This window comes from Pan troglodytes, chromosome 20, assembly GCF_028858775.2.
Source record: "Pan troglodytes isolate AG18354 chromosome 20, NHGRI_mPanTro3-v2.0_pri, whole genome shotgun sequence".
In the NCBI taxonomy this organism is placed as follows: Eukaryota; Metazoa; Chordata; class Mammalia; order Primates; family Hominidae; genus Pan; species Pan troglodytes.
This window is the reverse complement of record NC_072418.2, coordinates 49,257,000-49,284,243: the sequence shown is the minus strand read 5'-3', so window position 1 is coordinate 49,284,243 and position 27,244 is coordinate 49,257,000. Positions and strand designations below refer to the sequence as shown.

Below are 27,244 nucleotides of genomic sequence, written 5' to 3'. Positions count from 1 at the left end.
ACAGGCAATTATTGTTTTACTTTAATTCTTCTCAAAAAGTATCTTACAGGCCGGGTGCAGTGGCTCAGGCCTGTAATCCCAGCACTCTGTGAGGCCGAGGCAGGTGGATCACCTGAGGTCAGGAGTTCAAGACCAGCCTGGCCAACGTGGTGAAACCCCGTCTCTAGTAAAAATACAAAAATTAGCCAGGTGTGTGGCAGGTGCCTGTAATCCCAGCTACTCAGGAGGCTGAAGCAGGAGAATCACTTGAACCCAGGAGGCAGAAGTTGCAGTGAGCCGAATTTGCGCCATTGCACTCCTGCCTGGGCAACAAGAGGAAAACTCCGCCTCAAAAAAAAAAAAAAAAAAAAAAAGAAGTCTAATCCGAAATTCCTCATTTTCCGGGAAAGCCAAATTAAAAGGAGTCTATATGGTCAGTCACTAATCTTGCTGTACTTTATGCAAATAAAGTATAACACTAAAACTTATTTTGAGAATAAATTGGTCTTGCTATTATTAGTGTCTTTGGTAAAACTGGGGGACTGGAGAGGAAAAATGATGCTTCAGTTGCACATCTGTGTTTAGATTCTAGCCCTGACCACTGTTTTTGGGTTTTTATTACTTGCCTACAGTTTGTACTGAATCTTGAATTCTATCTTGGCTACAGTAAGTCCCCAAAGCAGAAGCTGGGTTTCATTTTCCTCATGTTTTTAGTTGGCTCCCTAATTGGAAAAGGCTCTTTTTTTCATTCTGGCGTATACATTCTTGTTTTCATTATAATCCTTATGTGCATTATATTTCTACTATTTAAATTACTAATCTCCTTGTTTTACTTCCGAGAAAATGAAAATCATGGTATTCTGAAGACGAGAGAGGACTGGACATGGAGACGCAGCTGTATAAATCAGTGACTTGATTCAGGTCTTCTTTTTGCCACTCTGTGAGGCCATCCTACTTCAGCTTTTGGACACACTGAAAATTCCTCACTGAGCCATCTCCTTCCCCCTCCCCAACACAGAACAGGCCTGTCCTAAAGTGAGCCTTCCTAGTGACGAGGGACACCCTGACACTCAGACTCTGATCAATGCTTTTAAAAAGAAAGATTTTGACCAAAAGGGAAAAATGAGAAAGAAAAGAAACTTTTCCTTGAGTAATGCAAACCCCCTTTAAATGATTGAGCCTAGAGAGGAACTGGAATGAGGGAGCAGTCATGTCCCACTCCCCACCTTGAGAAAAACTCATCCCCCAAAGCCACTGACCCTGTGGACTCAAGAGTAAGAGTCCAGAGACAGCTACACATCAACCTCACAATGCCATACACGGATGCCATCACTTACACCCTGTAATTTAATAACGCAGAGCCAATTACTGATCAATGTTATTTTTTAAACCAATGAGAATTCCTGAAAGACACCCTTTGTAATCACTCCTCCCCGATTTATCCTTTTGTCTTTAAACGCTTGAGCTTATCTGTTCTCTGGAGCACTTCCCGAGATAACTTGAGGCTCCCAGGCTGGTCCTCAACCTTGGCCCAAATAAAATCTCTACTTATATTAATTTTGCCTCAGTTTCTTCCTTTAGGACAACAGGTATAAATGAAGAAACGGAGGAACATTTACGGGGGTAAACGAATGAATAAATGAGTTATGAATTAAGAAATCTCCAGTATTACATTAACACTTTGAAAGAGGCTCAGAACAAGGGTGACATTGTCTCTTATCTCAATTATACCTAATGCCTGAAAGGTGGAAGCCATATATTTGCTGAGATCACGCCTGCTTTTGGAAATTGGCAAGACTGAATAGAAACCTGCAAACCTGACTGGCATCACCCTGGGAGACATAATCATATAATATGATGAACTAATTATTAATGACCTAATGGAGTTCTAGTAACAAACTGGCCAGTAGTACCTTTTGAGTTGTATATTCTTTGGATATGAGGGAACTGTGTTTGAAGACCACGGGTGGCCAGCAGTACTGTGAAATACAGGTTTGATATTCATCATGTACTGTTTTCTGGCACACAACTCCTAAAATCTTTGGAATCTCCAAAGTGATGTGTCTTTTTGCATGCTCATGCGTTGACTAATGGCTAGCCACCCCTATGTAGTTTCAGGATGGGGGCTGGTCACTGGAATGACCAAAGTGGGCCTGTAAGGTTGGAATGTTTCAGCCCCACCCTCCAACCTCCGGGAGGGGAGAAGGGCTGAAGGTTAAGTTGATCACCAATGGCCAATGGTATAATTAATCATGTCTACATAATGAAGCTTCCATAAAAACCCAAAAGGACTGGGTCCAGGGAGCTTCTGAATAGCTGAACACATGGAGGTTCCTGAAGAGTGGTGCTCCAGGAGAGGGCGCGGAAGCTCTGCACTCCATCCCACACGTTGCTCTGCGCATCTCATCTGTATCCTTTGTAGCAGCCTTTATAATAAGCTGGTAAATGTGTTTCTCTGAATTCCATGAGGGAGTTCTCTAGCAAATTAATTGAACCCAAGGAGTGGGTCACAGGAACCCCAATTAATAGCCAGTCAGTCAGAATCACCGGCAAAATAACCTAGGTCTTGTGATCAGCATCAGAAATAAGGGACAAGCGGGGACTAAGTCCTCAACCTGTGGAATCTAATGCTATCTCTGGACAGATAGTGTCAGAATTAATTCAATTAGAGAACACCCAGCTGGTGTCCACTGCAGGATCGACTGCTTGGCTGCTGGTAGGGAGAGACCTCCACTCCCTTTCGTGACCAGTGGTCACAGAAACTTTCTGTGTAACTGTTGACTGAGAGAATAGAAAAAACACTTTGGGGCCGGGTGCCATGGCTCATGCTTGTAATCCCAGCCCTTTGGGAGGCTAAGGTGGGCAAATTCCTTAAGCCTAGGAGTTTGAGACCAGCCTGGGCAACATGGTGAAACCCCATCTCCACAAAAATTACACAAATTACCCGGGCTTGATGGCACACGCCTGTAGCCCCAGCTACTTGGGAGACTGAGGTGGGAGGATCGCTTGAACCCAAGAGGCAGAGGTTGCAGTGAGCCAAGATTTGTGCCACTGCACTCCAGCCTGGGTGACAGAGCAAGACTCTCTCTCAAACAAAAAACAAAAAACAAAAACAAAGAAAAAACACTTTGGTTGTTATTCCTATATTCTCACCTCCTTTAACAGATGAGGACACTAAGTCTGAGAAAAAATGCACTAGGAGCCATGCAGCTGCTACCCAATCTGAGCTGGCTGTGAACCTAGGCGTCCTGGGCCCAGAGCCTGCCCCATCTAGCCCCTGCACTGGTGACCGCAGACTCTCTGCCTGCAGCCCACATGTAAAATAGGGATTTTTATATCACACCCATCACTCATCTGTACTTGTGTAAATGAAAAGTCATTTCCACAAAACAATATTTATACACACTTCCTCCAAACAATGAACCGTTTTTTCTTCTCTGTTTGATGAAGACAAAAGTGCTGAAGCTATTCAACTGATTGTGGCCCAGAAACAGTTACAAGCATGGACTAGGGGTTCAAGTCTCAGCTCTGCCACTTCCCTGCTGGGTGAGCTTGGAGGAGGGACATCTCCTCTCTAGGCCTCAGTCTGAATTCAGGCTGAATTCAGGTGCACAAAGGGCTCCCAGCAGTGCTGGGCCCAGAGTGAGCAGACAGCTGAGGAAACCGAGGCTAAGGGGAGCTCCCCCGCCCAAGGCCAAGGTCACGTCTTTGCTCTGCTTCCCTGGCGAGCTTCTGGTCTAGGAGGAAACTCTAGCATCCAGCAAGCAGGAGGTAGAGTCTTGGGAAGATGAACTGTCCCAGGGCACATGGAGCCTGAAGAACTGCACAGAAAGGAGCAAGGCTGAAGGCCTGCAGGCATATGGATGGCCTGATGACAGGTAAGCCCTCATGTTCATGTGGGGGTCCCCAATGCTGCTGGGAGAGCCCCCATGGGGAAATGGGCCATGACAATTTAGGTGCTGGGTATTCTGTAAAAGACTCTGAATTACCCACCCCCTCAACCCTCCCTGCCATCCGCCAGGCCTGGGACACAGCTCAGACGTGGCACACCCACAAGATGGCTGAAGCCAACCAGCCCAGCCTCAGGGAGTATGCGGGGTTGGGCTCTAGACTGGGCCAGAGCCTTGAAAAGCCTGCTCCTTACCCTGGGGAAAGACACTCTTGCAGCCCCACACTTGACGAAGACCCTGCCTGCAGCCCCTGCTCCTTACCCTGGGGAAAGATGCTCCTGCAGCCCCACACGAGATGAAGACCCTGCCCTAAACCTGTCCTTGGGGCTCCTCTCTTCTGCCCCACTGTCTCCCCAGGCCCCCTTCCCACCTGGAGCCCTGCCCCAACCCAACACCGACTGTCCTTGGTTACTCATTACTGAGCCCTGCAGCTCGTGACCTTTACTCAACCATGTCATCACAGCCACAGCCATCCGGAGGCGGCCACTCCTCTTGTCACCATTTTCTAGATTAGGACAGGAAGAGACAATGAGGGAGGGGCTTGGCCAAGAATGGCTTGGGAACCCAAGCTGGGAAGGCCTCTGCTCTGCTGCCCCTGCCCCCACCCTTCTAGGTGTCGCCCTAACCCCCCGCCACATCTCTGCCCCCATCCTAACATGTGTCCCCTGGACTCATGCTTAGCTCAAGCCTTCACCTGGCCTGAAGTCCACCCTCCACCCCAGGCCAGCGGCCAACAGCCAGGACAGTGTCTGAGCTGGCTCCACCGACTGCAGACTCGTGCTTCTCAACCCCCGACCAACTGCAGACTCGCGGCTCCCAGCTCCCTGGTTGCCCCTCCCTACACGACAGAAGCAGCTCCGAGTGTGATGGTTGCAAGGGAAGGAGGGAGTGAAGTGTGTCTGTGTGTGGGGGCAGGATAACGATCCTCTCGACACACACTGACCAAGCCCCCTGCTGCACCATCCCCATGCGCAGGACAAGCGCACAGCCCCGTCTCAGGGAGCGAACTCTGAGGTGGGAGAGATAAGGCCCTGAGGGCCAGGCCTCCTGGGTTCAAATCCCAGCTCTGCCACTAACCAGGTGGGGGTCACTGGGCAGGTGACTTCACCCCTTAGGGACTGTTTCCTCATCTGTGCAAGGGGAGTAATCCCAGTTCCCACGTCCCAGGGTGCTGTAATGATTCAGCCAGCCTCCCTCAAGGAAGATGCAGAGCACACCTGGTGTGAAGGTGTGTGCTTGCTCTGCAGAGCCTCATACCGTCAGGATTTTCATTAGGTGGGTGAGGGCACTAGCGAATTCTCACTGTGCCCTAGGTCCCCTCCCTCATCAGCATATCACTGTCTGCTGTCCCTGGCAGCGTATCACCCTTCTTGTTTTGTTTCTTTTTTTTTTTTTTTTTTTTGAGACAGGGTCTCACTGTGTCGCCCAGGCTGGAGTGGAGTGGTGAGAGCATAGCTCACTGTGGCCTTGAGCTCCTGAGCTCAAGTAATCCTCTTGCCTCAGCCTCCTGAGTAGCTGGGACTAAAGGTGCGTGCCACCATGCTTGGCTAATTTTTGTATTTTTTGTAGAGATGAGGTCTCCTCCCTACGTGGCCCAGGCTTGTCTTAAACTCCTGGGCTCAAGCAATCCTCTCACCCTGGCCTCCCAAAGTGCTGGGATTACTGTCGTGAGCCACTCTGCCCGACTGCCCTTCCTCTTTTCTTCAAAGTGCAGATCCTCACCTGCAATTATTCTGCTAACCTATTCAGTGGTGGGTTTTCTGCCTGCCCCTGAAAGACAAGCTCCACCAGAAGAAGAGAGGCCGTGTGGCTCCTGTCCAGCACCAGCACTAACAATGACAGTAACCATCAGGTGAACCATCACAGGACACTGACCCCGGGCCAAGTACTGGTCTACTCGTGTGAAAGGCAAAAGCTCACTTTTCCTCACCGCTACCCTTGAGGCTGATCCTCTTGTTCTCCTCATTTCACGGATATGGAAAGGAAGGCGCAGCGAGGCGGGGTAACTGGCTCAGGGTCACAAAATGTGAGATGGCTGAGCAGAGCTGTGGCCTGGGCACTCTGGCCTGGGCCCAAGGCCCCACAGGCACTTGCTGGCTGGCTGAGTGGTAAGTAGAGGAGTGAATGGCTCCTCACACCCGTCCCCGCCAGCCCAGCCCTCAGTATCTGCCTGGCTCAGGTGCCAGGCCTGGCCCACTCCCCAGCTCACCGTCTCGTAGTCTCGCAGCGCGGCCCGGAACTTGCCCAGTGCCATGTTGCTGGCAGCCCGGCGGTAATAACCCTTGATGTACTTCTTGTCCAGCTCGATGGCCCGCGTGGCGTCTCCCAGCGCGTAGCCATAGCACTCGGTGCGCAGGTAGGCCAGGCTGCGGTTGCCATAGTAGATGGCATTGCTGGGGTTCAGCTCGATGGCCTGGCTGTAGAACTTGATGGCGTTCTCGTAGTCCTTGGCTGCGGAGACAGAAGAAGAGGCATGAGGCAGTGCTCCAACCCTGCGAGGACAGGCCCTGGGCTGGGTGATGCCCAGTCTCCCTGTTCACAGATGGGGAAGCTGAGGGCTACCCTGAGCCCAGAGACATCTCTTCAGCCTGCCCCTCCTGCCTGTCCCAATCAACCTAGCTCAGGGCTTGTCCTCTCGGCCACAGTCTCCAGGACTCCACACACCCGCCCGCCCACCCCTCCAGCCCCAAGCTGGGCACTAGCAGCAGACTGAGGGAAGAGCACTCCGATAGCAAGAAGAGCAGGTGCAGAGGCCCAGAGGCGGCTGAGCCTTGTCTGAGGGCCAGTGAGAGCTGAGGCAGCTGGGTGGAGTGGGCAGGGGGAGGACAGATGAGGCAGGGAGGCTGGTGGGACAGATCCCTGGGCCCCGGGCAGCCACAGTGAGGTCTGGACACTGATGTTCTAAGTGTGGAGTGACAGGATGTGACATCTGGCCAAGGAGGAGAGGTCGGATTTTATTTGAGATGAGCTACAGCTGTACCCTGCAATTTACCTCGTGACCTGTGGAATCCTCATGTCTCCACGGGAGTAAGGACCATCTGGTGCTCACTTTACAGACAAGCCATGGAGGTCTTGCTCAAGGTCAAATGCCCTGTCTGCACCTGCAGAGCCAGGCTTGATCCCTCCCTCGTGCCCATTTGACTGGCAGGAGAGCCAAGGCTTAAACAGCCTTAGAGGCTTGTCCCCACTGGGGGCCGTGATGTACCAGAGCCATGCAGGGCTTTAGTACACAGGTCCCCCTTCACTGAACTCTCACAAGCCCAGGGAAACTGCATTAACCCCCGTCTCCAAATGTGGGGACTGAAGCTCAGGGAAGAAAGGCCGGTGCTCAAGGTCACAAAGCAGGTGACAAGTGGGCCTTCTTTTTTTTTTTTTTGAGATGGAGTCTTGCTCTGTCGCCCAGGCTGGAGTGCAGTGGCGCGATCTCCGCTCACTACAAGCTCTGCCTCCCAGGTTCACACCATTCTCCGGCCTTAGCCCCCCGAGCAGCTGGGACTATAGGCGCCCGCCACTATACCCGGCTAAGTTTTTATATTTTTAGTAGAGACGGGGTTTCACCATGTTAGCCAGGATGGTCTCGATCTCCTGACCTCGTGATCCTCCTGCCTTGGCCTCCCAAAGTTCTGGGATTACAGGCATGAGCCACCGCGCCTGGCCGACAAGTGGGTCTTCTGAGCCAGGCCAAGACCAAAAGGCTCCCACTCTCATGCCCCATGCCATGGTGACCTCTGGGCAGGAGCGTGGCACAGGGGTAAGCACAGAGGCAGGAGTAGGTGGCCTGGGCCCAGTCCCTAGCTCTGCCTCTTACTACCTGGGTATCCCTGGGCTACTGAGGAACCCCCTGTGGACTAGGGTTTCCTAGAGTCCTTCTACCAGCAGCCCTGAACAGAGTCCCCACCCTCACTCCCATTTTAATGTTCTCAACAGCACTCCGAGAGTCCTTCTACACACAGCCCTGCCCTCCCAGGGCTTACCATCCAGTGGAGGAGACAGATCCATCCCTAGACAGTGGTGCCCAGTGTTTAGGGTTGGGGCAGCTCGGAGGGGACACTGGGGCTGAGACCTGGAGGATGGGAGTCAGTTGGGTGAAGAGATGGAAGAAGAGAGTCCCAGGCTCCATGAGTGGCTCCAGAGGGAAAGGAAGGAGGGATGCAGAGAGAGATGAGGACTGACATTACAGAAGGGAGAAGCCGGGTCCTGGGGATGTGGCCAGCAACAATCTAACAACAATCCTCTTTGCCACGCTAACTCCTGGCAATCTTTCAAATGCTCACATGTCCCCTCCTCCGGGAAGCCCTCCTTTACTCCCAGGCTGGGTCAGGCCCCCGGCTGGGCTGCCCCAGCCCCTGGGCTCTCCTGTGCGAGCCCTGTCCACTCTCATCGTCACTGTTAAGTAATGAGTGTGTCCCTCCAGAGCTGTAAGCCCCAGGAGGGCAGGGCCCGGGACTTCCCAAAAACAAGCAAGGGCAGAACCGGGCAGCCCAGATCTGACCGACCCTCCCTGGAATGCCAGCGCCTTCGAGGACTCCTTCAGGCCTCCTGGCTGTGGTCCAGAGGCCGCCTGGCCCGTGCTCCTGATGGGGCAGCTGTTACACCAGTGGCACAGGGAGGGGATCCTGGAGTCTCAGGGCCTGCCACCCGGCTCTGCAGATCTCTAACTCGAGGCTGCAGGCAAATAGCCTCCTCTTTCTGAGCTCTGCCTCACTGGGTGGCCGTGAGGGTTTTACGAACTTGTGTAAGAAAACTGGCTGCAGCAAAAGAAGCAGGCAAAAGAAGTGAATGCGTGAATGACTAAATGAAGGGAGGAAGTGAAGGGAACAAGAGGAAATAGGAGGAGCCTGTACTGCACGGGTCGACCCACATGCCATATCCTGGCCCTGTTCTATGCGCTTTACAAACAGGACCATATTTAAGCCTCAAGACATTCCCCATTTTAGATGCAAGGAAACAGAGGCCCAGAGAGGTTAAGTCATTTGTCCAGGCGTCATCAAGCAGGTAGAGGAAGACACAGGGTTTGAACCCAGGCAGCCTGAGCTCTCAACCATGGCCTGCTTCCTCCCCACAAGCTCTTATACCTGGAGCCTCCTTAGGGGTTAAGCATAAGCCCCCACCCCCCATTTTAGAGAAGCAGGGCACTGAGGCCCACAGAGAGGGGAAGACAGTTGAGACACTTCCCTTAGACTCAGACATGAGATGGGGGACGAGGCTCTGCCCCCAGGATTTCTGGAATAGGCCTGAACTTACAGAGCAACCAGCCACAGTTGAGGGGACAGTCCTCTGAGCCCTGGGACCTCTCTTCTCCCTGCTGGGGCCCCTCTTCTCCTCAACAGGGCCAGTACAGCTTGGGAGGAACCTGAACGTGGGAGCCAAGCACGTGGCGAGGAAGGGGATATCCGGGCCCTGCTGCTCACACACTCTGACCTTGGGCGAGTGGTTTTTTCACTTCTCCGAGCCTTGCTTCCTTTATAAAACAAACAGGGCCACTCCTAGCCATCTCCCAGCCCCCGGGGAGGATTAAACCCCACAGTGTACCTGGCCACCACAAGGCTCAATTAAGGTGAGCTGTCATTATTCTTTTTTATTGTTATTCCCACAGCCCTTGAGCCTGGGGCTCTGTGCCTGCTACTGCCTGACAGACAGCGAGGGGCCTGGGCCAGCAGGGCCGTTCTCCTCCGTGCCAGCTCAGTGCCAGGCCCCTCTGGCTGCCTGCCCAGCCCCAGGACTCCTGAGAGCCTGGATCCCAGGTCCTGGGGGGCAACGGGCTCCTCCCAATGGCTGCTGTGGCCCAGAATTCTGATGCGGCCTCAGCAGCAACCCCCATGCAGGCTGCTCCCATCCCAGGGAATTCCACCTTCCACCCCATCACCCAGCTGAGACAGCCTCATCCTGGACTCCTCTCCATCCCTCAGCCCCCAAAGCCCAGTAGTCACTTCACTTATTCTGCCAAGTCAGCCTCCTGAACATCTCTCAGATTCAGCCACTCCCTTCTCACCCTCCAGCCCCACCCAGCCCTGGTCTGGCCTCTCCTGCCCAGGTTCCTGGCTCAGCCTCCACCTGGCTTCGCAGCCTCTTGTCCTGCCCCTCCAGAGGGGTGTTCCTAAAACACAAACCTGACCCTGTCCTTTCCCTACTCAGAACCTCCCAGGGCTCCCCAGAGCCCCACCCCCAACCGCCACCCCACCCCAGAAAGCCCTGGCTCCTTCCCACAGCCCTGCGCAATCTGCTCCCTGCAAACTCATCATAACCTCCTCCAGCCTCCTATGCTGTGGCCCCACTTATGGCCTCCATGCCAGGCTCTGCTCACCTTTGGGCCTTTGCCACCTGTTTTTGTTTTTTTTTCCCCTGCCTGGAGTACCGTCCACCCTCCCTCCAGGCAGCCACTCTCACTTCCTCCCTGAAACACTTCTTGAATCGATTTCTGTCCCTCCAGCCTGGCTGGCGATCACCACCCCTCACCTGTCCACTAATCTAGACTCCTTCCTGTCTTACCCTGGAGTCCAGTCTCTGCATGGCAGCCAGGGATCTTTTCTGAACACTAACTGAACCACAGCACCCCGCTCTTGAAACTTCCCATGGCATCGACCACCCCCAGGATGACACCCATATTCCCCAATCTGACTTCCAAGGTTCTACCTCTGGCCTCATCTCTCACTGGTCCTACCTCCCTCTCACGGCTCCCACCGGATCAAACTTCTCCACACTTTGCTTCTGCTCCCGTTGGAGGCCAACTCTCTTCCAGGGCTCCAGATCCTTCCCACCTCCACCTTCTCCAGGGTTTTGCTGCTGCAAGTCTCCCCCCTCCCGTGCAGAATCAATTCTCCATCTCTATTGGACTCTACTGTCTTCCATCCTTACAAAAAATCCATCTTTCCCTGACACTGCATGTTCTCTCTTTTTTTTTTTCTTGAGACGGAGTCTGTTGCCCAGGCTGGAATGCAGTGGTGTGATCTTGGCTCACTGCAGCCTCTGCCTCCAAGGATCAAGCGATTCTCCTGCCTCAGCCTCCCAAGTAGCTGGGACTACAGGTGTGTGCCACCACACCCGACTAATTTTTTTAGCCGAGATGACGTTTCACCATGTTGGCCAGGTTGGTCTCGAACTCCTGTGCACGTTCTCGTCTTACCACCCTCCCCCATTTCTCCACTCCCCTTCAGAACCAATACTCCTAACACTTAACATTTGCTGTCTCCACTTCCTCCCCTCCCATTCACTCTTCAGCACCTCCTGGCTGCATCACCCCCATCACTCCCCAATAACTGCTCCTGTCAACATCACTACCAGCATCCATGGAGCCAAAGCCAATGGCCAGTGCTTGCCTTGGCAGCATCAGACTAAAGGCACCAGCTCCTTGTTCTAGAAGCGCTCTCTTCTCTCAGCCTTCCCGACACCTTTCCTGGCTTCCTTTCCACCTCACTAAGTGCTCCTCCTTAGCCTCACCCTCTTCCATTTGGGTTCTGTCCTAAGTCCCCACTCCAGACCCTCTTACTAGATGATCTCATCCATTCCCAACCATAGTTTGATCACGCCCAAATTCTTCTCCAGTCCAGACTGGCCCATTTACTTACTCAATGTGTCTTCTTGTAGGGCCAGGCGTGGTGGCTCATGCCTGTAATCCCAGCACTTTGAGAGGCCGAGATGGGCGGATCATCTGCGGTCAGAGGTTCAACACCAGCCTGGCCAACATGGCGAAACCCCATCTCTACTAAAAGTACAAAAATTAGCTGGGCATGGTGGTGTGCGTCTATAATCCCAGCTACTTGGGAGGCTGAGGCAGGAGAATCGCTTGAACCAGGGAGGCGGAGGTTGCAGTGAGCCGAGATTGCGCCATTGCACTCTAGCCTGGGCAACAAGAGCAAAACTCCCGTCTCAAAAAAAAAAAAAAAAAAAAAAAAATTCCAAACTGGTCTTTGCAATGACTCAGGGAGACCCTGCATGATCTGGCCTCTGTCCTAATCTCATCTTGTTATTGGTCTCCCCCTAAGTAGCCAAAGCCCCAGCCATGCCAGTATCCTTTCATTCCCCATCCCAGGGCCTTTGCACAGGCTGCTTTACCTCCCTGAAACACTCCTCTCCAGTTCTCCCTCTGTGAGTGTCAGCTTAAACGCCTCCTGCTCAGTAAGGCCTTCCCCCACTACCCTATCTAAAGTAGCCTCCAACCCTTATTCTCTACTTCATCACACTGCTGGTTTGCTTTCAAAGCACTCATCACAATTTAAGTATTTTACTTATTTACATGGTTTTTTTTGTTTTTTTTTCATGTTTGGTTCACCTGCAAAATTACAAGCTAAGGACAGGGCCACATCTGTCTCATTCACTGCTATATCCCCAAAGTCAAGCACAGTCCTTGGCACATAACAGGTACTCAATAAATATTTGTTGAATTAATGAATGAATGGGTGCCCCACACTTGACTCTCAATATTCTAAGTGATACTATTCTTAAGGATCCCCACCCCTACTCCCAAGGCCCCCACCATCACATTCCTTTTCCTCGGGTCAGCCCAAATCTCCTACTTCCTTGTTCCCCCCATCTAATGATCCATTCCCCACCCCCACGATTGCCTTCTCTATTGGGTGCCTCCTCTACCCCCTACTTGGCGGCACCCACCCCAGGACTACCCATTTGGTAGCGCCATCAATCACTCCCCGACCACATGTCACTGCCTGGTAGCGCCCTCTACAGGCCTCACGTTTGGTAGCGCCCTCATTCCAGTCCCCCTCTCGCCCCACAATTGGTGGCGCCCTGCTCAGTCTCTCCACTGAGTAGCACCCGCTCCGCACGCCACTCCTAGGTATCACTCTCCGAAGCCCCCTATGTCGCCCCTTGGCAGCGCCATCCTGGGCCTCCCCACGCCCGGTCACTTGGTAGTGTCTGCCCCGCGCCCAGGCTGCAGCTCCGCGTTGCTATGGTTCCGCGCGGGCCCGGCACCCCTCAGCCTGGGCCACTGTCCACCCTCCCTGCCAGGCGGGCGCACCTTTGAAGTAGTCATTGGCCTGAGTCTTGAGCTCCTCTGCCCGCTTCAGAGCTCCATCAGCCGGGGGTTCGTCCCGGGGGGGCTCAGCACACTCAGTCCTCTCGCCCTCCGCCATCGCCATGCCGCAAAGCGACCCCTACCCTGGCAACGGCCTCCAGCGGCACCCGGCCGAACCGTCGCGAAGGAGCGCCGGGTGGCCGCCGCCGCTGCCGCACAAGTGTCGTAAAGCGCGGGCCCTGAAGGCGCCCTTCACGCGCCTGCGCAGGTCCCTTTCGCCATAGAGCGCGCGGAGGACAAGGTGACCAGAGGTTCCCCAGACGGTACCCCTGGTAGAGAGAGCCAATAGGGAATGAGAGAAGGGGCGCGCGGGGAAACAGACGTGGTGTGGCCTCTCCTCCCAAAGTTACCGTGTTCCAAGGCTGTAAAAAGTTTCTCGGTTCTGAAAGTGGGATTTCCCCGCTGTCCTCTAGGGTTGGGGGGTGGGTTGTGAATGTCGCTGGCGGGTGTGGCTGTTTTGCAAGGCAGCGCCATGCCCTACGCGGAGCCGGACCCGGGCGTCGAGCCCTATTGTCGACTACCTGTGTGACCTTGAACAAATCTTCCCTTCCTCTCTAGGGCCTCAGTTACCCATCTCTGAAAAATGAGTGGTTTCTCAAGCCAAAAAGGGTCCAACCTTGAGGGTCAGTGTTTGAGTTTTTAACTGAAGGCACTCTGGATTTCAAGTCCTGAGCAAGGCTTAGAAGTGTGTTGCACCATCTCCTTTCTTCCTGTGTTCAGCTTCCCAAATCCTGAATCTTCAAATAAACTCTCCTGTTTGTGTTTTTACAGATTCTCTTGTCTGAGATCACAGCATTGATTGCATGCACTCTGCCTCCCTCCAGTTTACCCTTCACTTTTTTTTTTTTTTTTTTGAGAGGGAGTCCCCCTCTGTCGCCCAGGCTGGAGTGCAGTGGGGCCATCTAGGCTCACTGCAACCTCCGCCTCCCGGTTCAAGCGATTCTTCTGCCTCAGCCTCCCAAGTAGCTGGGATTACAGGCACCCGCCACCATGCCCGGCTAATTTTTGTATTTTAGTAGAAACGGGTTTCACCACGTTGGCCAGGCTGGCCTCGAACTGCCGACCTCAAGCTATCCGCCCGCCTCGGCCTCCCAAAGTGCTGGGATTACAGGCGTGAGCCACCGTGCCCGGCCGAGGGATCTTTCTAAGACATGATAAAACCGTGGCATACCCTCGCTCCCAGGCTTCCATGGCCCCAGCACCCTTAGGAGAAAACCCAAACTCCTGATTAGGAGACCCTGAATAGTCTAACCTCAGGCCGAATAGTCTAATCTCCAGATTCCACCCCTTTGCCAATCCCCACCTGCCGTACACCCTTCCAGTCTGTCCTTTCTAAGCCCTCATGTAGCACTAAGTCCTGTAAGGCTCTGGATCCCCTCCTGGAAGCACACTCCCAAACCTATCTATCCCACTCCCAAACCTCTTGTTAGTCCAACCCCATCTTTCCCACTGGCCCCCAGCACAACCAACAATCACCCTAAAGGGCAGATATTAGTATCATCTCCATTTTACAGATAAAGACACAGACTTGCCGAGGTGTTTGACGAAGGTCACGACAACATAAGAAGGTGACAGAGCCAGGATCAGGAATCCCATCTAATTCCTATGTCCTTCATTGCCACGCTACTGCCTCTGTAGGTGCCAGAGCCCATCTTGGTGGGTTAGTAAATTTTTCTTTTGTTTGTTCGTATTGTTTGTTTTGGGGTTGGGGGAAAAGGAGCTGCCATAGTGGATTTGAATTGTGGGTTTGAGTCCAGCGGAATCCTTCCTGACTCTGTGACCTTGGGCAAGTGATCACCCTGTTCTAAGCCTCAGTTTCAACCTCTGTAAAGTGGGGATAATAATTATCCCCATCATACAGGATTAGAGGAGAGTTCGATAACATGAGTATAGCATTTGTCAGGGAGCCTGACACAGAATAGTACTTTTATATTGACTCCATCACAAATACTCAAAGTGGGCTGGGTATGGTGGCTCATGCCTGTAATCGAAGCACTTTGGGAGGCCAAGGCAGGCAGATCACTTGAGGTCAGAAGTTCAAGACCAGCCTGGCCAACATGGCAAAACCCCGTCACTACCAGAAATACAAAAATTTAGCTGGGCATGATGGTGCGCACCTATAGTCCCAGTTATTAGGGAGGTTGAGGCAGGAGAATTGCTTGAACCTAGGAGGCGGAGGCTGCAGTGAGCCGAGATCGCGCCACTGCACGACAGCCTGGGCTACAGAGTGAGACTCTGTCTCAAAAAACAAACAAAACAAAACAAATATTCAGAGTTGGGCAGAGTGCCTAGTGCTGTGATGGGAGGGGGCTTCCAAGGGGAGCTTTTAGGGGCACTTTACCCAATTGGAGCAGGCAGGGAAGGCTTCCTGGAGTAGCTGGTACCTAAACCAAGATGTGAAATATGAGTAGGAGGTAACCAAGTGAGGGGAGAGGGGAAGGGAGAGAGGCATTTCAGGCAGAAGAATAGGAAGTGCAAAGGCTTGAGAGTGTTTTTCTTCCCTTGAAGAGATTCCTATGTGCAACCCTGTATGGGGGGTAATGAGAGTGACATACATGACAACAGACACACCCACCTGCACATGAGTCCTTGGACACACACACTTGCACACACATGCTCACTTAACTATGGGCAATCATGTCACACAGACACACATTGGTACCCAGAATTACAGCATCAAGCAGTCCCACACATGTACACAGAATCACATCATACAGACATACATAGGCAAAAAAAAAAAAAAAATCACAGCACCTTCCACACTCAGAAACACAGAAACCCAAAATAACCAGAAACACACATAAGGCAGAATCACTTCACCCAGATACTAATATGCACTTGTAGAAGGAATCACAACCCCACCCACCCGCCACAACACAGGTTCACAGAATGTCACGAAGACCCATACACATACACAGAATGACACTGTGCACACACTCGTGTGCACGCACACACACACACACACAGATACACAGAATCAGAAAGTAACATGGGGCTGGTGCGGTGGCTCAAGCCTATAATCCTAGAACTTTGGGAGGTTGAGGCAGGAGGATCGCTTAAACCCAGGAGTTTGAGACCAGCCTGGGCAACATGGTAAGGCTCTGTCTCTACAAAAAAATGAAAATAATTAGCTGGGCCTCGTGGCATGCACCTGTAGTCCCAGCTACCGGGAAGGGTGAGATGGGAGGATTGCTTGAGCCCAGGAGGCTGCAGTGAGCCGTGATCACACCACTGCACTCCAGCTTGGGTGAGATAGTGAGACCCTGTCTCAAAAGAAAGAAAGGGCGGGCCTGGCATGGTGGCTCATGCCTGCAATCCCAGCACTTTGGGAGGCCGAGGCAGGCAGATCACCTGAGTTCAGGAGTTCGAGACCAGCCTGACCAACGTGGTGAAACCCCGTCTCTATTAAAAACACAAAAATTAGCTGGGTGTGGTGGCACATGCCTGAAATCCCAGCTACTTGGGAGACTGAGGCAGGAGAATTGCTTGAACCTGGGTAGTGGAGGTTGCAGTGAGCAGAGATTGTGCCACTGCACTCCAGCCTGGGCAACAGAGTGAGACTCCAAGAAAAAAAAAAAAGAAAAGAAAGAGGGAGAGCGGAAGGAAGGGAGGAAGGAAGGAAGGAAGGAAAAAAAAAGACACTCAGCCACACTCCCAGAGGAGATCCAAAAGATGAGTCAACACGCAGAGCTCTGGTGCCTACCAAGGTGAGGTCTTTATGGTGTATAGAGATTGGTGAGTTTCAGAGCCAGTGTGGCCAGTCTAGTCCCTCCCCTTTCCCTAGCCCAGCACAATTCCCTCCATTGAGGGCCCACATCACCTCCAGAGGGAGGAGGGAGGGGTCAGACCCCCCCATAGCACCAATCTGGATAGGCCACTCTCTGACAAAACAGAGCGAGCAGTGCCTTCCACAAACGGGGTAAATGGGGCTAAGAAGAGGGGAGGCCTTTTCCTGTGGGAGACCAAGAGTAGCACCATTTGTAGAAAGAAAGCTGGGGGGTAAGGGAGGCACATAGATGGTGGCAGACAGCTGAGGGGTCCTGGCTTCTCTCCCCACCTGGCAATATGCAGACAGCACCGTGCCTGTGCATGTGCCTGTGCGGCTGGAGAAGTCTTCAGATTGCAAACCACCCAAGGGGTGAGGGAGCCCCAGGTGCCCCAAACATGTGGGGTAAAGTCAAGGTAAGTGCATGTCTGGAGGGCTGGGGTGGGAAGTGGAGGGGGTTCTGGGGCACAGAGATTGTAGGCAATGAGAATGGAGAGGCATGAAGTCCAGAAGCAGCACAGCCTAGAGGGTAGGGATCTAGAATGGGAAGACTTAAGACTGAAAGAAGGAATTGGGTAAGTTCAGTGGGGTGGGAAGCCCAGAATAGATTTAGGAGGCTGGGGTCTGGAATTAGGGAGTTGAGGTTATAAGATTCAGAACCAGAGGAATCTTTAGGGAAAAGTCTAGATTCCAGAATCAGAAGCATTTGGAGGCTGAATTATAGAATCAGAGGAATTTGGATCTGAAATCAAAGGCAGTTGGAAGCTGTGAGGCTTAGAAGCAGAGGAATTTATAGAATAAAGCATAGAATTAGAAAAAGCCTGGCTGGGCTCAGTGGCTCATGCCTGTAGTCCCAGCACTTTGGTGAGGCCAAGGAGGGAGAATTGCTTGAGCTCAGTAGTTCGCGACCAGCCTGGGCAACATGGCGAAACCCCGTCTCTATTTTTTTTTTTTTTAACAACAAAAAAAAGGAAAAACAAAAGCCTAAAATCTGAATTCTAGAACCAGAGAGATTTGGGAACCATAAGATCTAGAATCAGAAGGAGTTGAGGGTGGTAAGATCTAAAACCAGAGAAATGTATAAGGCAAAGTCTAAAATCAGAAGATATTTGAAGGCTGAATTCTAGACCCAGGGTAATTTGGAGTCAGATCTTGAGTGAGGAGGAGCTGGAAATGATGAAGTCTAGAGCCAAGGGAACTTACAGAATGAGGTCTAGAATCAGAAGGCACTTGTAAGTCAGTTCTAGAACCAGAGAAACAGCAGATCACCAGATCTTGAATCAGAGGACCCTGGAGGTGGCACCTTCTAGAAGTTGTGTAGTCTGGAACTAGTGAGTGGTACAGGTCATGAGGTTCAGAATCTAGGAGAACTAGAGCATCGTCTGGTTCTAGAAGAACTGGTTATTATAAGATAAGGACAGGGTCGGGCACGGTGGCTTATGCCTGTAATCCCAGCACTTTGGGAGGCTGAGGTGGGTGGATCATCTGAGGTCAAGAGTTCAAGACCAGGCCCTCCAACTTGGCAAAACCCTGTCTCTACTAAAAAATACACAAAGGTAGCCGGATGTGGTGGTGGGCTCCTGTAATCCCAGCAATTTAGGAGGCTGAGGCAGGAGAATCGCTTGAACCAGGAGGCGGAGGTTGCAGTGAGCCTAGATGGCGCCACTATACTCCAGCCTGGGCGACAGAGAGACTCCATCTCAAAAAAGAAAAAAAAAAAAAAAAAAGAAGAAAAAAAAGATAAACACATCAAACTCTCTGTACTTGTTTTTGATGAGAGAAAATGAGTCTTGGTTATAGAGAACTGCAGAAGAATAAGCTGAGCCTGATAAGGTCTAAAACAAAAGTGATTTAGAAATTAAGAAGTCTGGCCAGGCATGCTGGCTCACTCCTGTAATTTCAGCACTTTGGGAGGCTGAGGCGGGTGGATCAGTTGAGGTCGGGAGTTCAAGACCAGCCTGGCCAACATGGTGAAACACTGTCTCTACTAAAAATATAAAACTTAGCTGGGCATGGTGGCACACGCCTGTAATCCCAGCTATTTGGGAAGCTGAGGCCCAAGAATCGCTTGAACCCAGGAGGTGGAGGCTGCAGTGAGCCGAGATTGAGCCACTGTACTCCAGCCCGGGTGACAGAGTGGGACTCTGTCTCAAAAAAAAAAAAAAAAGAGAGAGAGATTAAGAGGTCTGGATTTGGAACCAAATGTATTACCGATCAGGAGAACTGGAACCAACAGGAAGCTTGGAGTTGTGGGGTCCAGAACCAGAGGAAATCACTGAATATAAGATCTGGAACCAGAGGGAGTTGGAGGGTGTGAGATCTAAAACAAGAGGGATTAATTTATAGGAAGAGGTCTAGAACCAGAGGAAGTTAGTGAATTCTAGAACCAAAAGAATCTGGTAGTCATAGACTATAGAGCCAGAGGGAGTTAGAGGCCCAGAACCAGACAATTTTTGGGGATCGTAAGGTTTGAAAACAGGCAGAATGAGAGGCTGGTGAGGTCCAGAACTAGAAAGAGCTGAAGACGGTGAAATTTGAAGCAGAGGGATTTGGAGAAAGTGAGTTCTAGCCGGGTGCAGTGGCTCACGCCTATAATCCCAGCACTTTGGAAGGCTGAGGCAGGTGGAGCACTTGAGGTCAGGAGTTCGAGACCAGACTGGACAACGTGGTGAAACCCCATCTCTACTAAACATACAAAAATTAGCCGGGCAATGTGGCACATGCCTGTAGTCCCGGCTATTTGGGAAGTTGAGGCAGGAGAATCACTTGAACCCAGGGCGCGGAGGCTGCAGTAAGCTGAAATCGCGCCACTGCACTCCAGCCTGGGTGACAGAGCAAGACTCTGTCAAAAAAAAAGAAGAAGAAGAGGAAGAGGAGGAGGAGGAAGAGGAAGAGAAGGAAGAGGAAGAAGGAAGAAGAAGGTGATCTAAAGCAGACCACACTGGAGGTTGTGTGGTCTAGAACCAGTGCAGGTGAGAGGTTATACAGTCTGGAACTGGAGCAGGTTGGAGGTTGCATAGTTTGGAAGCAGAGGAACTGGGAGGCTGCCCCTGAAGTAGGAGGACCATGAATAAAGTCAGTGTCCAGGCAAAGCTGGGGGCGGCAGGAAGCCCAGAGCGCAAGGGGCAGGCAGAGCTGGCGGGCAGCTTGGGGTCTTTGGCCTCAATCGGAAGTCACTGGGGGTGAGGTCTGGCCCAGAGCCTCCCCGCACTGACACCTGAGGAGGGGGAAGATCAGAGTCCCACATTCTTACAGACCCCAGGCAATTCATCATGATTAAAAACCATATCATAAAATTGACAAAAATAAAAATAATAATACAAGAAGGATAGAAGGAAACGTGATCACGTTGACCCGTGGATCATTGTTCTCCCCAGAACCTGGAAACACAGATATGACCCCCCCAACCCTCCCCACCCCTGATTCCCCAAAATAAAGCCAAGAGAGGCAGAGAAAGGGATAATGAGGTAACCAAGTATTGAGAACCCCAAGAGAAATCCTGAGAGGAGGGGGAGGGGGCCAGGGACCACCTCCCAGAGGTCACTGAGCTGAGACCACCCCAGAGAGCCCCCAGATTGGGAGCAGGCAGAGGGGTGAGGGCTGAGGTAGGCCCGAGGTGGGCAGGGGGCACATAGAGGAGAGAGAGTCCCCTCTCCTGGCGCCCCCATCCTGTGCGTTGGCTGCCGGCGTGGAGTGTGGTTGAGGTCCTTTCGGGGGGAGGAGAAGGCAGATGGGGAGAGGAGCCGGCTCAGTCAGCCTGGGCTGAGCCTGCCCTTGGCTGGAAGGGGCCCCCGGGCTGGGTAGTGTCCTCGTCTGAGTACGGAGAGAGCAGTGAGGGGCGCAGGCCTGCAAAGATGAAAGATAAATGATAAATGAAAGGTAAAAGACGAAAGATAAATCACAGGACAACCATAACCCCAATGTCAGGAATAATGTTTAAAATCTTAAGGAAATTGAACACTCGAACAAAGGATTTTTAGTAATTTTACTTTTGCGCAGAGGGGTGCCTCTTTGGCTAGTTCATGAGAGCACACTGGAACAAAGGGGCACAAGAGCCTTTATTTTTGACACAAGTCTTGTTTTTGTACTTTTTTTTTATTGGCTGGGGTCGGGTTATACAATTTAAACTAATTTCGGTTGGCTAAACATTTGATTTTTTTTTAGATAAGGTGGACACGTAAAAGAAAGCAGAGAGGAAAGGGGAAGGGGTGTCTGTGATGAGTTAGAAAGTTAGTCCTTTTTTTAAATAAGGAAAGGAATGTGAGCTGGTATTGATAACGCCTGGTATTGTGGCGTGTCTGGGCATTTAACAAAGGCAAAAAGGAAAAAAGGAGAAGAAGGGAAAAAGGTGGGGGGTACTATGAATTAAAGAATAAAAGATTGATCGGGTTATTTGAAGAGAAACCTCATCATATCCCACACCAACCCGTCTCCCCTTCCTGGCAGTTAAAAGCCTGGGTGGTGAGGCAAGCCTGTCTGGATTCAAACGGCAGTGACGTCTTGGGCACGTTCTGCTCTCTGAACCTCTCTGGGGTGTTCAGGGCTGCGGTGAAGAACCCGAGTCCAGAGTCAGATGCTGCCCTAGTTTGAATCCAGGCATTGCTATTTACTTGCTCTGTGACCTGGGGCAGGTGGCTTCATCTCTCTGTGCCTCAGTTCCCTCATCTGTAAGATGGGCTAATAACAGCACCTCCCTCTTGATTTACTCCTCTGTTGTGAGGAATAAATGAGTAAATCCATGGAAGGTGTTTTGAACCATAACTAGTACTGGTGAGAAAGCAGTTAAGTCAGCTGTTGTTACTTGGGAAACCAGGATACTCACACATACTTCATTTATGAGAGTTTATTCATTCAAAACATATTTACTGTCGGGCGTGGTGGTTCATACCAGTAATCCCAGCACTTTGGGAGGCCAAGGCAGGTGGATCGCTTGAACTCAGGAGTTCAAGACCAGCCTGGGCAACATGGTGAAACCTTGTCTCTACAAAACATATAAACATCAGCCAGGCATGATGGCACATAGCTGTAGTCCCAGCTACTTGTGGGAGCTGAAGTAGGAGGATCACTTGAGCCCAGGAGGTCGAGGCTGCGGTGAGCCGTGTTTGTGCCACTGCACTCCAGACTGGGTGACAAAGTGAAAACCTATCTCAGAAAAAACAAAAAACCCAACACGTTTACTGAGCACCTACTTTGTGCCAGGCACTGTGCCAGGTGCTAGAGACACAGCAGTGACCAGGATGGATGAATCTCCCTGCCCTTATGGGACCGACACTCCAGTGAGAAGTGCCAATTGGATCAGGTGCATACAGGATTAAGCACAAAGCTAGGCACAGTGCGAGTGCGTGAATCTTAGCTCCTCATTCACAAATATGTGCCGAGAACTTCCTCTGTGCTTAGCCACCGCCCACCCATGTGCACAAAGAAGAGAACAGCAGGGACCCAGACAGCCCTGGCCCCTGCCCTTGAAGGTCTCATACCCAAAGGAGAAGACAGACAGTCATCAAATGATGACACAAAGGCCTGTGTAATTATGGAGTGTTATAAACCATGAGCATATGAAGTTAGGCAGGGCTTTGTGTAAGGAGGAATATTTGGTTTGAGATCTAAAGGATGTGGTAACATGGCAAAGAACAGAGGGAAAAGTATTCCAGGCAGAAGGATCAGGATAGGCAAAGGCCCTGAGGCAGCCTCCTCAAGCAAGGCGACTTCAAAGCCATCACAATGCCCCACTGAGGCTCCATGCAGTCAACCCTCACCTTTCTCTCCTCTCTGCTTCAGCTACATTGGCCTTGCTTTTCCCCAAATAAGACAGAGACAGCCAGGCACAATCTCAGCACTTTGGGAGGCTGAGGCAGGAGGATCACTTGAGCCCAGGAGTTTGAGACCAGCCTGAGCAACATAGCAAGACCTCTTTCTCTACAAAAATTAAAAAATTAGCCAGACGTGATGAAGCGCACTTGTAGTCCCGGCTACTCAGGAGACTGAGATGGGAGGATCGCTTGAGCCCAGGAGTTCAAGGCTGCAGTGAGCTGTGATTGCACCACTGTGCTCCAGCCTGGGCAACAGAGCAAGACCCACCCTGTCCCCCCACCCCCCAAAAAAGTTAGATACAGTCCCCACCTAAGGGCCTTTGCACTTGCTGTTCTCTCTGCCTGGGACACTCTTCCCCCCGATATCGTCAGGACTCACTCCAGGTCTTTGCTCAGCTATCACCTTCTCAATGAAACCACCCTGATCATACTGTTTAAAACTGAAACCCCCCTACTCCAAACCTTTTTCCTTGCATGCATTATTTCCCCGTTACACTTATTTTCATCTCCCACTCTTTTTTGTTCATTTTTTTATATTTATATTTTTATTTTTTGAGACAGAGTCTTGCTGTGTTGCCCAGGCTGCAGTGCAATGGCGTGATCTCAGCTCACTGCAACCTCTGCCTCCTGGGCTCAAGTGATTCTCCTGTCTCAGCCTCCCGAGTAGTTGGGATTACAGGCACCTGCCAGCGTGCCTGGCTAATTTTTGTATTTTTAGTAGAGACAGGGTTTCACCATGTTGGCCAGGCTGGTCTTGAACTCCTCACCTCAGGTGGTCTGCCTGCCTCAGCCTCCCAAAGTGCTAGGATTCCAGGCATGAGCCACTGCACCTGGCCTGTTTGTTTAGAGACAGGGGCCTGGTGTGGTGGCTCATGCCTGTAATCCCAGCACTTTGGGAAACTGAGATGAGTGGATCGCTTGAGCTCAGGAGTTCAAGACCAGCCTGGGCAACGTGGTGAAATTCTGTCTCTACTAAACACACAAACACACACACGCACACAAACACACAAAGTCGAGTGTGCTGGTGCCCACCTGCAGTCCCAGCTACTTGGGAGGCTGAGGTGGGAGGATCGCTTGAGCCCGGGGACACAGAGGCTGCAGTGAGCTGACAGTGCACCACTGCACTCCAGCCTGAGTGACAGAGCGAGACCTTTCTCAAAAAAAAGAGAAAGCCTGTAATCCCAGCACTCTGGGAGGCCAAGGTGGGTGGATCATGAGGTTAGGAGATTGAGACCATCCTGGCTAACATGGTGAAACCCTGTCTCTACTAAAAATACAAAAAATTTGCCGGGTGAGGTGGCAGGCCTGTAGTCCCAGTTACTCGGGAGGCTGAGGCCAGAGAATGGCGTGAACCTGGGGGCAGAGCCTGCAGTGAGCCAAGATCGCACAGCTGCACTCCAGCCTGGGTGGCAGAGCGAGACTCTGTCTCAAAAAAAAAAAAAAAAGAGAGAGAGAGAAAGAAAATAAAAATGTGAAAATAAATAAATAGAGACAGGATCTCGCCCTGTCACCCAGGTTGGAGTACAGTGGTGCAGTCACAGCTCACTGCAGCCTCGAACTCCTGGGCTTAAGCAATCCTCCCATCTCAGCCTCCCAAGTAACTAGGACAACAGGTGCATGCCACCACACCCACCAGGTTTTTAAAAATTTTTTGTAGAGATGGGGTCTTGCCATGTTTCCCAGGCTGGTCTCGAACCCCTGGTCTCAAGTGATCCTCCCCTCCATAGCCTCCCAAAACACTGTGATTACAGGCATGAAACACCCTGCCCTCTTGCACTCTTTTTTATTTGAGACAGGGTCTCGCTGTGTTGCCCAGACTGGAATGCAGTGGCACCATCATAGCTCACTGCAGCCTTGAACTCCCAGGCTCAAGTGACCCTCCCACCTCAGCCTCCAGAGTAGCTGGAACTATAGGCATGCACCACCATGCCCAGCCAATTAAAAAAATTTTTTTAGGCTGGGTGCAGTGGCTCACACCTGTAATTCCAGCACATTGGGAGGTCAAGGCAGGCAGATCACCTGAGGTCAGGAGTTCGAGACCAGCCTGGCCAACATGGCGAAACCCCATCTCTACTAAAAATACAAAAATTAGCCAGGTGTGGTGGCACACACCTGTGATCCCAGCTACTTGGGAGGCTGAGGCAGGAGAACCGCTTGAACCTGGGAGGCGGAGGTTGCAGTGAGCCGAGATCATGCCACTGCACTCCAGCCTGGGCGACAGAGTGAGACTTCATCTCAAAAAATAAATAAATAAATAAATAAATAAATGTGATCATAGGCGTGCAGGCTCCAGAGACCTAGGCTCGGGCTTCCACCCCAAAGGGCAGCCTTGGAGAGCCCCTGCCTCCCTTAGGGGCTCTCTCCTCCACAGTGCCCATGAGAAGAGAGAAGAGACAGGAGCTGCTGTTTCCACCAAGGTCACCTCCAAGCACTGACAATCCCCCAGCACCTTTGGAATGGCTCCATCCCTCTCGCACCTCCCGGGGGAGAAGGTGCTCTGGGGCTCTGGATATCCAGGTTGCTACTCACCCAGGGGCTCATTCAGGTTCAGGAGTGGGGTGCTGGGGTCCTGCAGGCTCCCTGGGGCTGGTCCTCCTGTCAGAAGGAAACTCTGTGGGAGAGAGACAAAGCCACCACCATCATCATTATCATCATTAGTATCCAAGGAACAGCCGGGCGTGGTGACTGTAATCCCAGCACTTTGGGGGGCCGAGACCAGAGGATTGGGAGGATCACTTAAGCCCAAACGTTTGAGACCAGCCTGGGCAAGATAGTGAGATCTCATCTCTACAAAAATTTAAAAATTAGCTGGGTGTGGTGGCATGTGCCTGTAATCTTAGTTACTTAGGAGGCTGAGGTGAGAGGATCCCTTGAGACCAGGAGGCTGAGGTTGCAGTGAGCTATGATCGTGTCACTGCATTCCAGTCTGGGTGAGAGACCCTATCTCTAATGAAAATAAAAATAAAAATAAAATAAAAATAAGGGCAAGTGCAGTGGCTCATGCCTGTAATTCTAGTGCTTTTGGAAGGCCAAGGTAGGAGGATCACCTGAGGTCAGGAGTTTGAGATCAGCCTGGGCAACATAACGAGACCCTATCTCTACAAAAAATTTAAAAAATGAAATAAGCTGGGCATGGCGGCTCATGCCTGTAATCCCAGCACTTTGGGAGGCTGAGATGGGTGGATCATTCGAGGTCAGGAGTTCGAGACCAGCCTGGCCAACATGGTGAAACTCCATCTCTACTAAAAATACAAAAATTAGCAGGGTGTGGTTGCGCATGTCTGTAATCCCAGCTACTTGGGAGGCGGAGGTAGAATTGCTTCAACCTGGGGGGAGGAGGTTGTAGTGAGCCAAGATCGTGTCACTGCACTCTAGCCTGGTAGACAGAGTGAGACTCCATCTCAAAAAAGAAAGAAAAGAGGCCGGGTGCGGTGGCTCACGCCTGTAATCCCAGCACTTTGGGAGGCTGAGTCGGGCGGATCACGAGGTCAGGAGATCGAGACCATCCTGGATAACACGGTGAAACCTTGCCTCTACTAAAAATACAAAAAAATAACCGGGCGTGGTGGCAGCTGCCTGTGGTCCCAGCTACTCGGGAGGCTGAGGCAGGAGAATGGCGTGAACCCGGGAGATGGAGTTTGCAGTGAGCCGAGATCGCGCCACTGCTGCACTCCAGCCTGGGCGACAGAGTGAGACTCTGTCTCAAAAAAAAAAAAAAAAAAAAAAAAAAAAGAAAGAAAAGAAAAGAAAGGAAAAGAAAAGAAAAAGAAAGGAAGGAAAAAAATATATATCCAAAGACAAGATGGTGCAGTAGTTAAGGGCTGCTGGGGTCCAGTGGCCACCCATTTGTGGTGTGACTTTGGGTCAGTCCCTGTCCAGTCATCCTACTTGTGTTCCTCCAGAGCCTCATTCCCCCTTCTCCTTCTTTCTTCACCCGAGGACCTGTACACAGAGACCGTGACAGCGTGCAACTTTGCTCCGTGTGTTCCTGTTGGTTAGCTCACGGGAGACACCAGCAGGTAGGGTATTTATTCGTCTCTGTGAGTTGGCGGTGTCCCTCCATGGAAGGTTTCAGCCCTCATTAGCTGGACTCCACTCGCTGCAGGATCCGGTGACCACCCCGCCCTGCACCTTCAGGCCAGGGCTGATGCCCACTTCCCATGCTGTGCCCCAAGGTACTGCACCAGGCTTGCTGATTTCCCTACACTATGTTAACACCTTTTTCAACAGTCCTGTTATTAAATTCTCCTCAACACTCCCTCTGAGTGTGCTACCTTTCCTGTGCAGACTCTGATACAGTTGTTTAACTTCTTCTGTGTAAGTGTGTATAACAGTAACAAGAACATTTCAATAGTAGTTGTGGGGATTAAATAAGTTAGTCATGCAAGCAATTTAGTGCAGTCAGTGTCTGGCACATGGTAGGCACTTAATAAGTGTAAGCTGTTATATATGTATACATATATACATATATACACATATATACATATATACATATATATACACACATATATACATATATAGAGAGAGAGGTTTTTTTTTTTTTTTCTGAGAGGGAGTTTCATCCTGTCCTCCAGGCAGGAGTGCAATGGCGCGATCTCGGCTCACTGCAACCTCTGCCTCCAGAGTTCAAGCAATTCTTGTGCCTTAGCCTTCCGAGTAGCTGGCACTATAGGTGCGCACCTACACCTGGCTAATTTTTGTATTTTTA

The 27,244-nt window shown here is 51.4% G+C and overlaps 2 protein-coding genes across 17 annotated transcripts in view; both read right to left on the bottom strand.

The window, feature by feature from the left end:
- Positions 1 to 13,238, bottom strand: part of PPP5C (protein phosphatase 5 catalytic subunit) — a 43,676-nt gene extending 30,438 nt beyond the window's left edge. Inside the window, exons 1-2 of the mRNA XM_512768.6 lie at positions 12,904 to 13,238; positions 6,139 to 6,380 (exon numbers count right to left, since the gene is read on the bottom strand). Coding sequence (XP_512768.2) covers positions 6,139 to 6,380; positions 12,904 to 13,024 — 363 coding nt within the window. The 5' untranslated portion in view covers positions 13,025 to 13,238. The remainder of the gene's footprint in view (positions 1 to 6,138; positions 6,381 to 12,903) is intronic.
- Positions 13,239 to 16,651: 3,413 nt separating this feature from the next.
- Positions 16,652 to 27,244, bottom strand: part of HIF3A (hypoxia inducible factor 3 subunit alpha) — a 46,670-nt gene continuing 36,077 nt past the window's right edge. For 6 of the 16 annotated variants that reach the window (XM_016936260.3, XM_016936264.3, XM_016936263.4 and 3 more), the window contains 2 exons: positions 25,066 to 25,147; positions 20,378 to 20,572 (listed from right to left, as the gene is read on the bottom strand). In XM_016936260.3, the coding sequence (XP_016791749.1) occupies positions 20,475 to 20,572; positions 25,066 to 25,147 (180 nt within the window). In that variant the 3' untranslated portion in view covers positions 20,378 to 20,474. Of the gene's footprint in view, positions 20,573 to 21,695; positions 21,869 to 25,065; positions 25,148 to 27,244 lie in introns of those variants that run through there. The other 10 variants (XM_016936267.3, XM_001167499.7, XM_001167523.7 and 7 more) reach the window with 5 other exon arrangements.